The sequence below is a fragment of the Eutrigla gurnardus genome (assembly GCF_963514095.1).
Source record: "Eutrigla gurnardus genome assembly, chromosome: 4".
Classification (NCBI taxonomy): Eukaryota; Metazoa; Chordata; class Actinopteri; order Perciformes; family Triglidae; genus Eutrigla; species Eutrigla gurnardus.
This window is the reverse complement of record NC_139918.1, coordinates 26,267,272-26,281,013: the sequence shown is the minus strand read 5'-3', so window position 1 is coordinate 26,281,013 and position 13,742 is coordinate 26,267,272. Positions and strand designations below refer to the sequence as shown.

The 13,742-nt window shown below is 42.7% G+C and overlaps 3 protein-coding genes across 6 annotated transcripts in view; 2 read left to right on the top strand and 1 right to left on the bottom strand.

The window, feature by feature from the left end:
* LOC311012333 (G-protein coupled receptor 55) overlaps window positions 1–3,523 on the top strand; it is a 4,142-nt gene extending 619 nt beyond the window's left edge. Inside the window, exons 2-3 of one of the 3 annotated variants that reach the window (XM_084007740.1) lie at window positions 30–825; window positions 1,317–3,523. In XM_084007740.1, the coding sequence (XP_083863866.1) occupies window positions 94–825; window positions 1,317–1,523 (939 nt within the window). In that variant the 5' untranslated portion in view covers window positions 30–93 and the 3' untranslated portion in view covers window positions 1,524–3,523. Of the gene's footprint in view, window positions 826–1,316 lie in introns of all 3 variants that reach the window. The other 2 variants (XM_084007741.1, XM_084007739.1) reach the window with 2 other exon arrangements.
* A 222-nt stretch (window positions 3,524–3,745) lies between these two features.
* Window positions 3,746–8,408, bottom strand: itm2cb (integral membrane protein 2Cb). Of its 2 annotated transcripts, none has more exons than XM_084008927.1 (6): window positions 8,207–8,408; window positions 6,183–6,320; window positions 5,866–6,054; window positions 5,662–5,772; window positions 5,393–5,543; window positions 3,746–4,889 (listed from the first exon to the last, which is right to left on the bottom strand). In XM_084008927.1, the coding sequence occupies exons 1-6, from the start codon at window positions 8,291–8,293 to the stop codon at window positions 4,798–4,800; spliced, it is 768 nt and encodes a 255-aa protein (XP_083865053.1). In that variant the 5' UTR covers window positions 8,294–8,408; the 3' UTR covers window positions 3,746–4,797. The 2 variants fall into 2 exon arrangements, with proteins under 2 accessions (XP_083865053.1, XP_083865052.1); XM_084008926.1 differs by having other exon boundaries at window positions 5,866–6,057; window positions 8,207–8,405.
* A 1,527-nt stretch (window positions 8,409–9,935) lies between these two features.
* hes6 (hes family bHLH transcription factor 6) lies at window positions 9,936–11,981 on the top strand. Its single transcript, XM_084008928.1, has 4 exons — window positions 9,936–10,381; window positions 10,487–10,573; window positions 10,698–10,779; window positions 11,070–11,981. Exons 1-4 carry the CDS (start codon window positions 10,304–10,306, stop codon window positions 11,477–11,479), a joined length of 657 nt encoding a protein of 218 aa, XP_083865054.1. The 5' UTR covers window positions 9,936–10,303; the 3' UTR covers window positions 11,480–11,981.
* Window positions 11,982–13,742: the final 1,761 nt, after the last annotated feature.

The following is a 13,742-nucleotide window of genomic DNA, read 5'->3' as shown; positions in this document are numbered from 1 at the left end:
CAAATCAAACCATTTCCCCTTTGCTGCAGCAGCAGCAGCATTAACAGCAGCAGCAGCAGCATTAACAGCAGCAGCATTAACAGCAGCAGCAGCATGACAAGCAACTGCTCCCTTGAAAGGGTCGACCACCTGATGAAATATTTGGAGCCGGTCATCTACATACCCATCTTCATCTCCGGTGTGATTCTCAACACCGTGGCGCTCCTGGTGTTCTGCGTGCTCCTGCGTAAATGGACCGAGTCGACCATCTACATGACCAGCCTGGCTCTGATGGACCTGCTCCTCCTCTTTCCTCTCCCCTTCAAAATGCACGCCACCGCCCACAACTGGCCCGCCGACCTCCAGCCTCTCTGTATGGTCTTGGAGAACCTGTACTTTGTTGGAATATATGGCAGCGCCTACACCATCATGTGTATAGCCGTGGACCGGTGGGTGGCTATCTGTCACCCGTTCAGGGCCAAGCAACTGCGTTCACCCAAGGCGGCTCTGGGGACCTGCATGGGGGTCTGGGTGCTGATGCTGGCAGCCATCTCCCCGAACATCTATCGCTTCAGGGGGGCCGAGGAGCAGACGGACTTCCACTGCTTCCATGGGTTTTCAAAGAAAGCCTGGAGCCCCCCGATGATCATCTGCCTGCTGGTGTTTGGGTTCCTGGGTCCCGCCCTGGTGGTGGTTTACTGTTCAGTCAAGACCATCTGGGCGCTCCAGCGGTCCGGGCAGCGCAGCGGCCAGAGCCGGGCCTGTGTGAAGATCATCTACAGCAGTCTGAGTGCCTTCCTGCTGCCCTTCACCCCCAGCCACCTGGGCATCCTCCTGCAGTTCCTGGTGAGACACGCTGCCACATCATGTGATGTAGACTGAGCTCTAAAGTAGTGGCAGTAGATAACAAATAGAGGTCCATGTAGGAACTGCTCTGGACATGCATACATATTTTTATAGTAGAGCAGCTACGTTGTAGATGTTTAAATTGGCTCAACAAGGAAAGGACATCCATAAAACATTTAACAAGATGATGTGATGTCTAAACATCTCATTTACAAACAAGAGAATTGACCTAAAATCTGCTGAATTAACAGACGGTTTAATCTGTCGTGAGGCATTGTATGTATTAAATGTGGCATCCGTGACCATTCAGCCACAACAAAGGCTATGCAGATCCCGCAGACATACATTTTGCAGGTTTGCAAGCAAATGTACAAAGACAGCATCTTCAAACAGCCTGATAGCAACGTGCACAACCACAGCAGTTAGTCACTGCTTTTTCAGTTAAAAACCAAGATGTAGACAGGCTGGATGACTGATGTTGATGATTGCAGGTGCACCAAGGAATGATTCAGGACTGTGGCAACAAGACCAGGATCAGCCTGTTCATACAGACCGCCATGTGCCTGTCCAACATCAGCTGCTGCCTGGACGCCGTGTGCTACTACTTCATCGCTCACGAGGTGAGGAGCACCAAACACACCTTCAGGATATCAATGAGTGGCCAAAGAAGAGCCACCTTCAGCACGTCAGAGGTCTGAACACCAGATCTACATGTGCTCCCAGCTGGGACGGCGGCCGGCGAATACCAGATCTGGATTTGTGAGTTTTTTTTAACAGTTAACTGAAAAAAAAAGAGAGCTGGCATTGGTTCCCATAGCTGATCAGGCAAGCTTTGCATAGACTGAAAGGTAATCTCCCAAAGGTCTGACCTGGTTTAACCACAGCGCTTGAGAGAAAAGGCTGGGGGGAAAGTATCCGACGAGCTTTGATAGGTGATTTAGTAAAGTGACAGGAAGCCTGTGAGACGCCTCTGTAACCCTCGGAGGCCCAAAATGAAAGATGTGAAGGGAAATCCACCGACGTGCCACGATGTGAATTATTAATATCGAGATTCATGGACGAGCTCGTGAGGTGGCTTCGAAGGCACGCGTGAGAAACTGTATGAGCTCAAGAAGTCAAGTCAAAGGAGCTCTATTGAAGCTCAACCACACTGGGGACAAATTTGGTTCCATATATACGGTTAGTATCTAAGTTGTGAAACTTATTGTAAGACAGTACTAGAGGTGTCAAAAGTACAGATACTCTGAGAAAGGGCCAACTCTGAAATGTGAGTAAAACGTATCCCTATGAAATACATTTCTACGGGCTGTTTTTTAGAAAAATTAAATTAATCTCACATCATATTAATAATAAAAATGTAAAATTGATGATTCCCCTCAAATGCATTAAAACCAAAGAGGGTTTTATGAGCCTGTTTTCAGAAAAATAAATACTAAATTACTAAAAGTAAGTAGTAAAAAGTAAAAACTAATTTATTTAGCTCTCGTTTTAAATGCAGATTTACATAATGAGCCACCTTGAACCAGTAAATTAAAAAGACTGAAGTAAATGAATGTGACCCACATATGAATTAAAATATGAATTCAAATATTCACTTACCTTCACAAATAAATCCAAGACTCCAACCAGTTGAAATCTGAAAACACATGAAAGGTAATTGATTATTATTCATTAATAATAGGTTATAATTTCTAGCTTAATGACATGATAAATTATGCTTATATAATTTTATTACTGTATTCATTGTTGGCATTTCCTTGGTTTGGTTCTCCAGTACATTTAAGAAATATTACTTACTTGTATTAAGTAACTAAATCGATCAGTGATCAATAAGGAACTGGGAATATTATAACTAAATAATTTAACCTATAAATTCTGGGTATTCTCACATTTTTAATGTTTTTGTATTTGATGTGAAGATGTGAGGCGCCAATCCTGTAAATCATTTTCTACTCAAATAGATTTTAAATTAAATTATTTATGACCTTATTGATGCAAATTCATAATGTTCAGGGGGGATAACATTTAATACGTTTCACATAGTTACCTTGATTGAAAAGCAAATATGTGTTAATGTGTGCTGAATGTTTTAGGAATGTAAACTGACTCATCACCATGTATATTATAGGACATTGTAAATACATAAATTAATATATGTACTTTTTGTTTGATATTTTACTGTTGCTTCAAATGTACAATAATAGGATTAAGATTGTTAAACGCCAGCTGCTACCGACCGTTTAGATGTTAGTACGTGAATGTTGCACATGCAGAGCATTGAGCCGCTGTCTGTTGAACAGAGTCACCTTGTGGTAACAGCGGAGGGTGTTTAGAAGTCTGCATCGGGGGACTTAGTGTATATTAATGCAGTTTTTATTGTCTAAAATAATCTCTTCTTAAACCAGAAACCTGAAACTGTCACGTCATGCATGAGCCTCTTTGTTGAGTTTCGATATTACTGTCGATTCAGTCGTTTCTGTTTTCATGTCCGTTGTTTTTCCATGAAGCAGGTTCTTCACATTGTCTGTCTGTTGTTCTGTTGCCAAATAAAGAAAGTCAGAAACCCACAACGACACGTTTATCACGGCAAAGCTCTTCATGGGTGGATGAACGTAGACTGTTCTGTTTTTTTTTTTAATAACGCATGGTTCTGCTCTATGACTTGATGACATGAAGAAATTAAAGAAATGGTTAATTAACTAAATGTTTCTCGACTACTTGAATGAGACCTTTCATTTCAAAGTGAGCTTCCAACCACAATAGAACTGAAACTGAACAGACGGCAGCTAGCTGTTTCCCTTTATGTAGACGCCTTTTTAGAACGTTGACATGTTGAAATATTCAGACAATCTCCCCCATAATTTACAGATGCATGGTGTGTACGATTTACCGACAATGAGGGACATTCAAAGGAATAAATTGTTTTATCATTTATTCTTAAAGCAGCGAGATATTACAAGAAGAATCGACTGTACAAGGAAATAAAGTATCGAGGTGGATGGGATATGAGCACGTGTCTCAACAGAGGCTTATTTGATGCAAGTCGTACATTAGAAAGACACCCAACTTCTTTTAATTTGGGATGAATTAACATCGTTAGGGATTATAATGTTGGGAACTGGCGAGAGCTGAAGACAACAGGCAAAATCCAAGTGAAGGAGGAAGAGCAAGACAAAGTTGTAGCCTTTGATATCATCTACAGTAAGTGATCTAAACTAAAAAAAGCATTTCTTTCTAAATATTTCATATCCTTAACATTAAGCATAGCATCGCCGACGGTTCCTTCTGTCCCTCTAAAGCACTGCTACTAATTACAGTCTAAAGCCATTATATCCAAGGAGTAGGAAAGTGTGATACCAAAGGAAATAAAAAGAGACAAACCGTAGAGAAGTCATTCACAAAAACAAGTCGATTTCAGATAAAAATCTATGCATGTAGCAATATGAAATCCAGAAGAAAATCAATTTACAGTATATATTGCTTAGGAACAATTAAAGTTATATACACCGTTCATTAATGATACAAACCAGCAAAGAAATGTCTAAACTATATGAGGTATGTTTTTGCCATTTTCTTACATTTAAAACTAAATAATAAAACAAACAAACAACCGAGAAACAGATATTAACATGAGTGCACCAAGTATCCTCACCATCCCCCACAGTGCACCGGGTTACTACGCAACAAAAAGAAAATGAAAACAAACCGACACACATTAACATCGTATGCACAGCTTGACAAGCTACAGATATATATAAACACATTTAGAACATCATCCAAATATACAGACTGGATAAAAAAAAAAAAGACATTAACATTGTACAATAAAAAGAACATTTCCAACTTGAGACAAAAAAAGAAAAGTAAAAACAACAAATACTCTTAAAGTGCAGTTAAAAGCCTAAAGAATTCAAGAGGTATGGTTTGACGTTGGCTTCGTGGGTTGGATGGCTGTGATTTCCACCATCAGAGTCAGACCCGGTCGCAGATGACGGTCTCGACCACAAAAGTGTTTTCGAAGTGACGAATGCTGTGGCACCTCTTCGTCTCGCGCCTGTCGATACCTGGGAGGCGAGAGAAAAAAGAAGAAGCGTTTAGAAAGGTGGAGGTTTGCAGGGTTGCAATGCTATTTCTACACCAATCACATCCCTATATGTACTCAAGCCTGTCGCATCGCATCTCCTACGCTCGTCAAAACAAATGGAGATCTCGCCGAAGTGCATCACTGCCTCCTCCGTAGTGTGTGGACGTGTCCACTGCACTACGAGTGAGTCACTCGGCAGGAAGTTCCCTTGCTGCGCCCACACACACACTCTGACAGCACAATCAGGCTGTCAGATGAGGATTTCACACTGAAAAGGCACAATATCTGGAGATGTACTCTAGGAAGACCCTATTTGGTTCTGGTTGTATCTGAATTCTGCGTGGTCACACGCCTCAACATCTCACTAGTGTTGCTGGGGAAGAGGGCGATGGAATAGCAGAAGTGACCCGTCGCTGGTTATCTAACCATCTGATTTATGCCCGAGTAAAAAAAAAAAAAAGGTAGTGGGAATCGTGTACTCACGTCTGCGTTGGCTGCGGCGTCTGAGGCGGTAGGTTTCTTTGCCGTAGCAGAGTCTGTGGATGAACGGGCCCAGCTGCCTCATGTTCCTCACCCTCCCCGTCACCATCATCTCCTCCTGGATGATGTACGTCTGAGGAAGGTACGTCCCTCTCTGTGACACAAACACAAAATGAATCACTCAGTTGAGCAGTTTGTGGGAGGAACACTACACACCGGAAGACGGCGTGTCTCATCCAGCACCGATTGTGACATCGCAGCGAGCGCCTCACCTTGACATTGACGAGCAGCTCCCACAGGTTCCGCGGAGGCATCACCAAGGTCGTGTTCAGCTCTGTGACGTAGCATTTGTCCAAAGCGATGTCATGATAAGCTGTGAGGCCCTGAAATCGATAAAAAACAAATGTTAGAAACTAAGTTATGAGGGAAACGCTAACAGGAAACCGTAATGTGAACATATGGACGGATGAACCTACCCTCTGAAAGTCGTGGATGATATCGGCAGGGTCGCTGCCTCCGAAGTGTGGCACGGGTACGCTGATCTGCTCGTAGTTGTCGTCCAGGTAGATGCCGACGTTCTCCTCGAGCTCTTGTCGGCCCCTCAGAGGAGCGTACACGGAGTCCTCGTAGACGACCCGGCAGTGAAACAAGCTGTCTTCTGGGATCTGCTGATGGGGAGAAATAGAGCCGCATTAGCATGTGACAGTAACTTTAAAATTATATCTTTATACATTTGTGTTTAAAAAAAAATGGGTTCAGAACATGTAAGAAATGGGAGGTGGAGTGAACTGACCTGAGGTATAAAGTAGTAGCGATAGACATAGATAGAGGCCAGCACCAGTCCTGACATGAAGACCACCAGGCCAAAGGTGAGGCAGCAGAGGCCGGTTGGAAACGGCTTCTTGGACCGGACAGGAAGAACCAGCTGCTCCTGGAGACACAAGAAGCAGTTTGGTTAGAGATCGTGAACTTTAGTACCTCAATTTGTCCACAAAATATGGGCAAAAAGTGTAATTAAGTTTAAATGAAGAAGGGCAACAAAATCCTGTAAAAATGTTTAACTCTGAAGCTACTTGAGGATAAGATGTGGGGGCGAAATATTGGAAAGTCACTTAATAGTTAACTTTAAATAAATCCTATCCAGGTCTAGGATGGAGTATCAGCAGACCTGAAGTCCTCTCACACTGCCATGCCATCCGGTGTAAAGTTCATCCTGACAGGAGGAAAGTCGTCAGTCGAGCGAGGAGATCTGATAGACGAGGCACCGACTGGAAATAGTCATGTCGGATGCCCACCCACGGTCTCTCAGTCAATCTGCTGCCTTTCCCTACTACTGTTGCTATGGCGAGCGGAAGCAAGGAGAACAGATTGTGCTCTGACGAAGACGCCGGCACGTGGCCGACTGGGTCTATTCTCGGAAGCCTACTTCCACACTCCATATTTGTTAGTTCCCTGGCACCCTCGGTGGGAATCGAAGAATTGCGTGGAGGAGTCCCTCAGCAGAGGTGGGCATATTAATAGATCTACACACATTGGCTCTGACGCCTTGCCTGCTGTCGCGGCCAATCAGAATCCATGCAGCCTTTTAGATCATGTCCTATTATTCTTCTGACGTAAAAAAAAAAAACAGACGAAAAGATTTTCTTTGCAAAAGCGACGGATGCGTCATCAAGTGGTAGTCATTGTGTACAGTGTGAGGAGTTTTAGACAGGCGTGCAGCTATTGTGTGCCAGATATCTAATTATGTTGGACTCCTGGGAGGTCCATAAAGGAGGGTGAAGAGAAACTAGACATATTTGGACAAGCCTAAACATTTAATTCAGGTTTAGTCGTACAATCCCATCTCAGAGACCTAACATGACCAAGATAATATAAGATCTAAAAAGGAAGTTACTTAAATGAACAATACTCCCATCTATCTATCTATCTATCTATCTATCTATCTATCTATCTATCTATCTATCTATCTATCTCTATCCATCCATCCATCAGGTAGCTACCTATTTACCTACCTATCTAAAACAGTTTCATCAGATTCCAAATGCTTCAAAAGTTAAGTTTCAGGGAATAAGTTGCAAATTTTGAGAAATGAAAAAGGCTAAATGCCTTGAGATCATGACCACTGTTTGTACACACAACACACATTATAGCTGGATGACCACTTTTAAATCACAGGCACTCTCGGGCGCCACCTGCAGGATCCACGTGGTATAACGCTTCGTGACGTCAGCGACTGGTGCAGTGAGCACATCTAGTTATCATCTTATTTCGACAAAAAAAAAAAAAAAATATATATATATATATATATATATATATATATACACTATACTGACAAACGGGATTTTTTTCTACTTGTATATATGCATACTTCTACTTATATGAGCCATTCAGAGTAATTGTGTCATACACAGCCATCTGCAGTGTGTCTTCGCGTTGGCCAAACAAGGTGACGTAATGTCAACATCCTCAGGCTAGGATTGCCTGCAATGACGGCTCTTACCCCTTGTTGTTATAGCAAAACAGGACAATAAGCCCTTTTTTCCGGACATAAATAGTGGCCTATTAAACCATCAATATAATAAACTGCAGTACACTTTCTTTCTGTACGCATTCAGTTGTATTAAAATAAATAAGTGTATATAATATATATATATTACAAATAATACATAAGTAAAATCCCACCAACAGTGATGTGGTGATGCATGCATGTACAGGTAAATTAAACATTACAGCAAAGAACAACCGTGAGCACTTAGGAGCATTAAGACAGGAGACAAATGCCAGACAACAAGAGAAAAAAACAAGAGTGCAACTCACGTGAGACTGAGGTATCGTGATCTTGTCTCCATCGAGCTCGTTGTCGGGCTTCAGCGCCGAAACCGGCTGGAAAGTGATCTTCACCATGTTTGATAGCTCGGCGTGTGTTTGCTTTGTCTCGTTAGCTGAGTTTAGTGCGCTGCTTTCATCCACCGAGCCGGGGAGATTATATAGCGGCGGAGCAGTCTCGCCCCCGGGGATCGGTGACCTCAGAAGAGCGTCTTCTCTGACGAACAAGCACTGTGTGGGTCTGGAAGGAAAAGCCGCCTCGCCGCTGTCAGAATAAGAGTACACGTCCGGCTTCAAACGTAAATATAACACGGAACACGCACTTTGTGGGCTCTTACCTAAACATAAAGATATACTTGAATGTTCAAGGCTGTTTAGGAGGGGGGATTAACGATGTGTACCCACTGTGTGTCGATGTTAGACTACATTGTGCTTTTATTCTGAAGGGAAGTGCCCGATATGGTAGTGCTTTCCGGGTTTTATTTAAAGCTGCATCTCCTGTTCTCAACTGTTCTCAGCACTATCATCCGGAAATGTAGGGATGTTTCAAACTCTATCAACTGCTAGATTGCAATAAAGTTGACTCGAGGTGATTCTTGCTGATAATCACGACAGCAATAGCAATAACCAAGGTTTGCACGTGGGCATCAGCAAGGTATTGCTGTATTATACAGTAGTATAATACAGATACAGCACACGGTGTACTGTACAATGTGTGCCACAGTACAAGGTGTACCTTGAATTTGAATATTTCATGTATAGTTTAATGCAATGACATTTAAAAAAAATAGGTCACAGTGGTTCCAAATGTATTTGTGTTTATAAAATAATATTATTTATTACAAACTCTGATCTACGACTAATGAATCATGAATTAAACTTTTAAATGTCATGGTCAGATTACCAGGTCTAATTATTATTATTTTTTGTTACTTTTATAAATTCAGTCAGCCAGACTATCAGTTATGTACTGAAGTAATAAAGGTTTAAAAAGGTGGATCACTGTGAAGCAAACTACATCAACACATGCAAATTATCAGACATGCAATGCTGCTCTCGTCATCATGTGTGTATAGCCATGACAGTGTGTCCACATGACTCACTATATACATACACACATGTTTGAGTTAAAAAGCTCTATTTGGAAATTACACCACAAGAAGCAAGGGGAAGCATTTCATGAAAACTTCCAAATGCATTCAGGGTTAGGGCGGCTTGCTTGTTTAATTCCGATAGGCCCTTTAAAATCTTGTAAGAGCAATGTACTTGACAAATGTCTCACATCGTCCAATTTACATTACTTGTTTACATGAGAGAGTGGAGCACTAGCCTATCCTCATAGCTGGACTGATGGCTCACAATCAGCATGAAAGCATGAAATAGGGCCCAGCTGACTAATGACGCAATGTGAGAATTGCCACATATATGGGGGGGTCATTGATTAAAAAGAGTATTTAAGAATATTAACATTAACCTAATACCTGAGCTTCTTTTTTGGTATGCATTTTTAATTTCTCTTTGCTATTTGGGCTAATTGGGACCTGATACCATAAAAACGAAGCATCTTTTGACATGATGTAGTTTTTGCAAGTGTCCACGAATGTCGACATCAGGCCCCCGTTAAGCACAATTAAGTATTATTGTATAGACAACCCAAAATGTGATGTAAACACCAGGTTTTAAGAGGGTTATCAATGTTGCATTGTTGATTTTGACATCCTGAAATAATCTCTGGTTGAATGTCAGGTGATTCGCGGTTTGAATCTGCAACGCTGTACGTTTTTTGGGGGGCACAAAAAGCTAACATGACCACTGGCGGGCGGGTACGAGCGTTTGCGCGCCCTCGATGCGTCGCGTAACCTATTCATATGTAAATGACCCGTCATATATACCTCGTACGTTGCCCCCTAGGAGCCGCATTAAGGGAGTCTTTCCTGCGAGCTTTGTTGGTCGCTGGGAATCGACCCGGCCATCTGTCCGTCCCACACACCCCCGACCACCCCCCATTCACAAACTGTAACGGCTCTCTGGGATTACACGCCATCCCCTTCCAGCCCCGGTTTACACTTTTTTTTTTTTATAAACAACATGGCCCCCATCCGTAACAACACAGACGGAACGGACAGAGGTGACAACCGCGGGGGAATAACCAAATCTGACAGAAAGGTGAGTGGCCATTTGAACACTTAATACCGGTAACGACTTGTTTCGACTCCGTTGCTAACCGACTAAAAAAAAACAAAAAGTGTAAACCCTCCATTGTTTTTGCAGACGAGGAAACCTCTGGTCGAGAAGAAAAGAAGAGCTCGCATCAATGAAAGTTTACAAGAACTCCGAGTTCTCACGGCGGAAGCAGACGTACGAGAGAGATAGGCCCCTTCAATCTAGAGTTGTTAACTACATTTTGGTGTCTTGGTTTAGCTAGCTTTGTGTGTTTGCCCGCGCTTGTTACTTACGCTTTTCTTGTTTTTGTTTGCTGCAGTTACAATCAAAAATGGAGAACGCCGAAGTGCTGGAGATGACAGTGAAACGGGTGGAGAGCATCCTGCTGAACCGGGCTCAAGGTAAACGTCGTGTATTTACATTTACTGGAGGAGTACGTCATTAAAACAACCGTTAAAATACTTTACTGTTAACTTAAACATAATAATTAAACTTGTACGTCCCCACTCCCCCGAACAAAGATAATGGCTCTTCTTTTTTGTTGACGGTTAGCGCATTAATATTCTAATCAACTGTGCTGCGGCCACAGGTGCGCGCGTGCATCTTCAGCCGGGGCTCCCGCCAATCACAAGCCATATAGGTTAGTTTAACGGTTGTTTTATTTAAATTTGAAATCTCTCGCTCTCCGTAGAAGTGGACGCCGTGAACCGGGAGGCCTGCGAGCGGTTCGCCGCCGGCTACATCCAGTGTATGCACGACGTGCACACGTTCGTGTCCAGCAGCCCCGGGATCGACCCCACGGTCGCCGCGGAGCTGCTGAACCACCTCCTGGAGAGCATGCCCCTGAACGACGAGGACCGCCTCCGGATGCTGCTGCCGCCGCCGCCGGACGCTGCTGCTGCGGCGGCAGAGTGGCCGGCGTCCCCGGCCTCCTCCCCGGTGTCCCCGGCGCCCTCCACCACCTCCACCGACGACCTCTGCTGCTCCGACCTGGACGAGACGGACTCGGAGCAGAGTCACGTGTCCTCCTCGGAGGAAGCTGACAGCCAGGATGTATTGAGCTTGTCGACTTACTCCAAGTCAATGTGGAGGCCTTGGTAGACCATTAAAAACACACACACAGAATAGCATGCTTTAAACTACACTAGATGATTTAGTGCTCTGTTTTAGGATGTTTTTGTGAAGGTAGGGCTCGATACACGACTTGTTCAAAGTCCTCTGAGAAGCTGTTTGTGTAATTATTTTTTTTGGGGGGGGGGACTACAATTAAACTAAAGGTATTTAATAAATAAAGTTTGTAATTAAAATCTGTTTTTGCAGAGGTCACAGACATGCAAGGGTCTCCGTGTGGAAGTGTATTGGCCTGCCTTCAGTGAAGGGGTGAATGCATATGTAAATATTTACTTGTTGAATATGAATGGAATGTGTAGAAGTTGGCTGTCCCACTAGAAATGCATTGTTAGATGTGTGTGTAAGTTATTTTGTATGTAGGATTTTCTTTCTAACGTTGTATTTATAAGTGTTTTGTTTGTTTGTTAGTAGGCTACCTCATCTGATTTTTGCCTAAGATTTTCAATAAATATCCTTTTTTTTTAAACTTTTATATTCTACTCGTGCTACTTCTAGGGAAATAAATGCCACATTTCAAGCACAGACACGAGGATCCCACTACACTCCCACCTACGGCTGTTTCCTCGATATTAGTTATTACTCTGCAATTGTGGGCCTTTTGTGTGTACACACTCTCTTTTCTCTCCAAGAACACTTTAGCACATCGTAGGCATTTGTGAGGTGTGAAATGAGTAATCCACTCGCTCCTTATATAGGCCGAGTCGACAAATGGATTTTATAACTCCACTAGACGCTAGTTTTAAAATAACTGAGCTCCGTCATGGAAGTAGTCTCTTTATTCGACAGCGTTGCTTTGTGTGAAGTTCGCAGTTTCCCTATTTATATCGTATATTACTCTCCGTGTGTGGATTTCATACATTGGAATTAAAAATAGCTGTGCATGTGAGTAATGACCCACTTGTAAAAGTCTGTACATAACCAGGAGTCACACATTAGATTGTCTCCACTCTCTTCAGGCGTGACCTCTGACCTCTGTGGCCCCGGTGAGGGCCTCTCACACACACACGCTGTTAATCCTTTTCTAGTCGGACGGCTCCTCCGGGGTTCCCGTGATGTCAGAGTGTCGTTTCTCACACGTTCTGAGAAGATCTTTGGTGAAATGACGAGAAAAAGGATTAACACAGTGAGCATCATAGTTTAGCACTTTTTTATCTGGCTTTCAACTCTGGTGTCAAAAAAGCAAGTAGTACAAATACTTTGTTGCTGTACTTACGTAGGATTGTCATGACTTGAGTATTTATTTTTGATATATATTGTTTTATCTTTTACTCCACTACATTTTAAAAGAAATATCTGTACTTTCTACTCCTCACATTTACAGAACAGGCTTGTTACTTACATTTTAATGCATTTGATTTTTTTTAACTGTATTATTAATACGACGGAAGATTCAGTTATTGCTGCAAAGAAAAAAACACCCTGTAGAAAGTTTCTTCAAAGTGATACTTTTGAGTACATTTGTATCCTTCAAAGTGATACTTTTTACGTCATACTTTTGAGTACATTTGTATCCTTCAAAGTGATACTTTTTACGTCATACTTTTGAGTACATTTGTATCCTTCAAAGTGATACTTTTTACGTCATACTTTTTATCCTTCAAAGTGATACTTTCTTACTTATATCAGAGTCTGTACTTTTTACTTCTACTTGAGTAGCCTATATAGGATGTCTGTACTTTTTTTAGCCTACTTGTAGTACTTTTGTGTACTTCCACCACTACTTGGCCTACATTTCAGGGTGACAGCTATCAGTTACTTTGCAGATTGTTCAAACAGAACATATGATAAACGATCAACAAAGTTTAAATGAGCTCTACCTCAAGGAGCCACACCATATGTCATATACTACATAAGTATTCCCACTTTGAGCTACTTAAACATAAATGTTCCTCTTTTTTTACTCCACCACATTTCATTAATAGCTGCAGTTGCTTTGATTGAGCCTTAAACCTTTTAAAACATCTGAACCTGCTCCTCCAGAGTTCACACCACGTGACCAGAGCGACGACGACCTTGATATCCAGCCGCGCAGACAGTCGCGTCTGTGCGGGGACCAAAACCGGATTTGCGGGTCTCCAGAGGTGCAAATGTCCGCTGCGGGAGGGGGCGCTTTGTTCATTTGGCTCAGGTGTGAACAGTGGAAGGAGGAGGGGGGGTCGCTTTGATCCGGTCTACGGAGGCCTGGACCGGAGGATCCGACTGTCTGCAGGGAGAGACTCGGATTACATCCCAG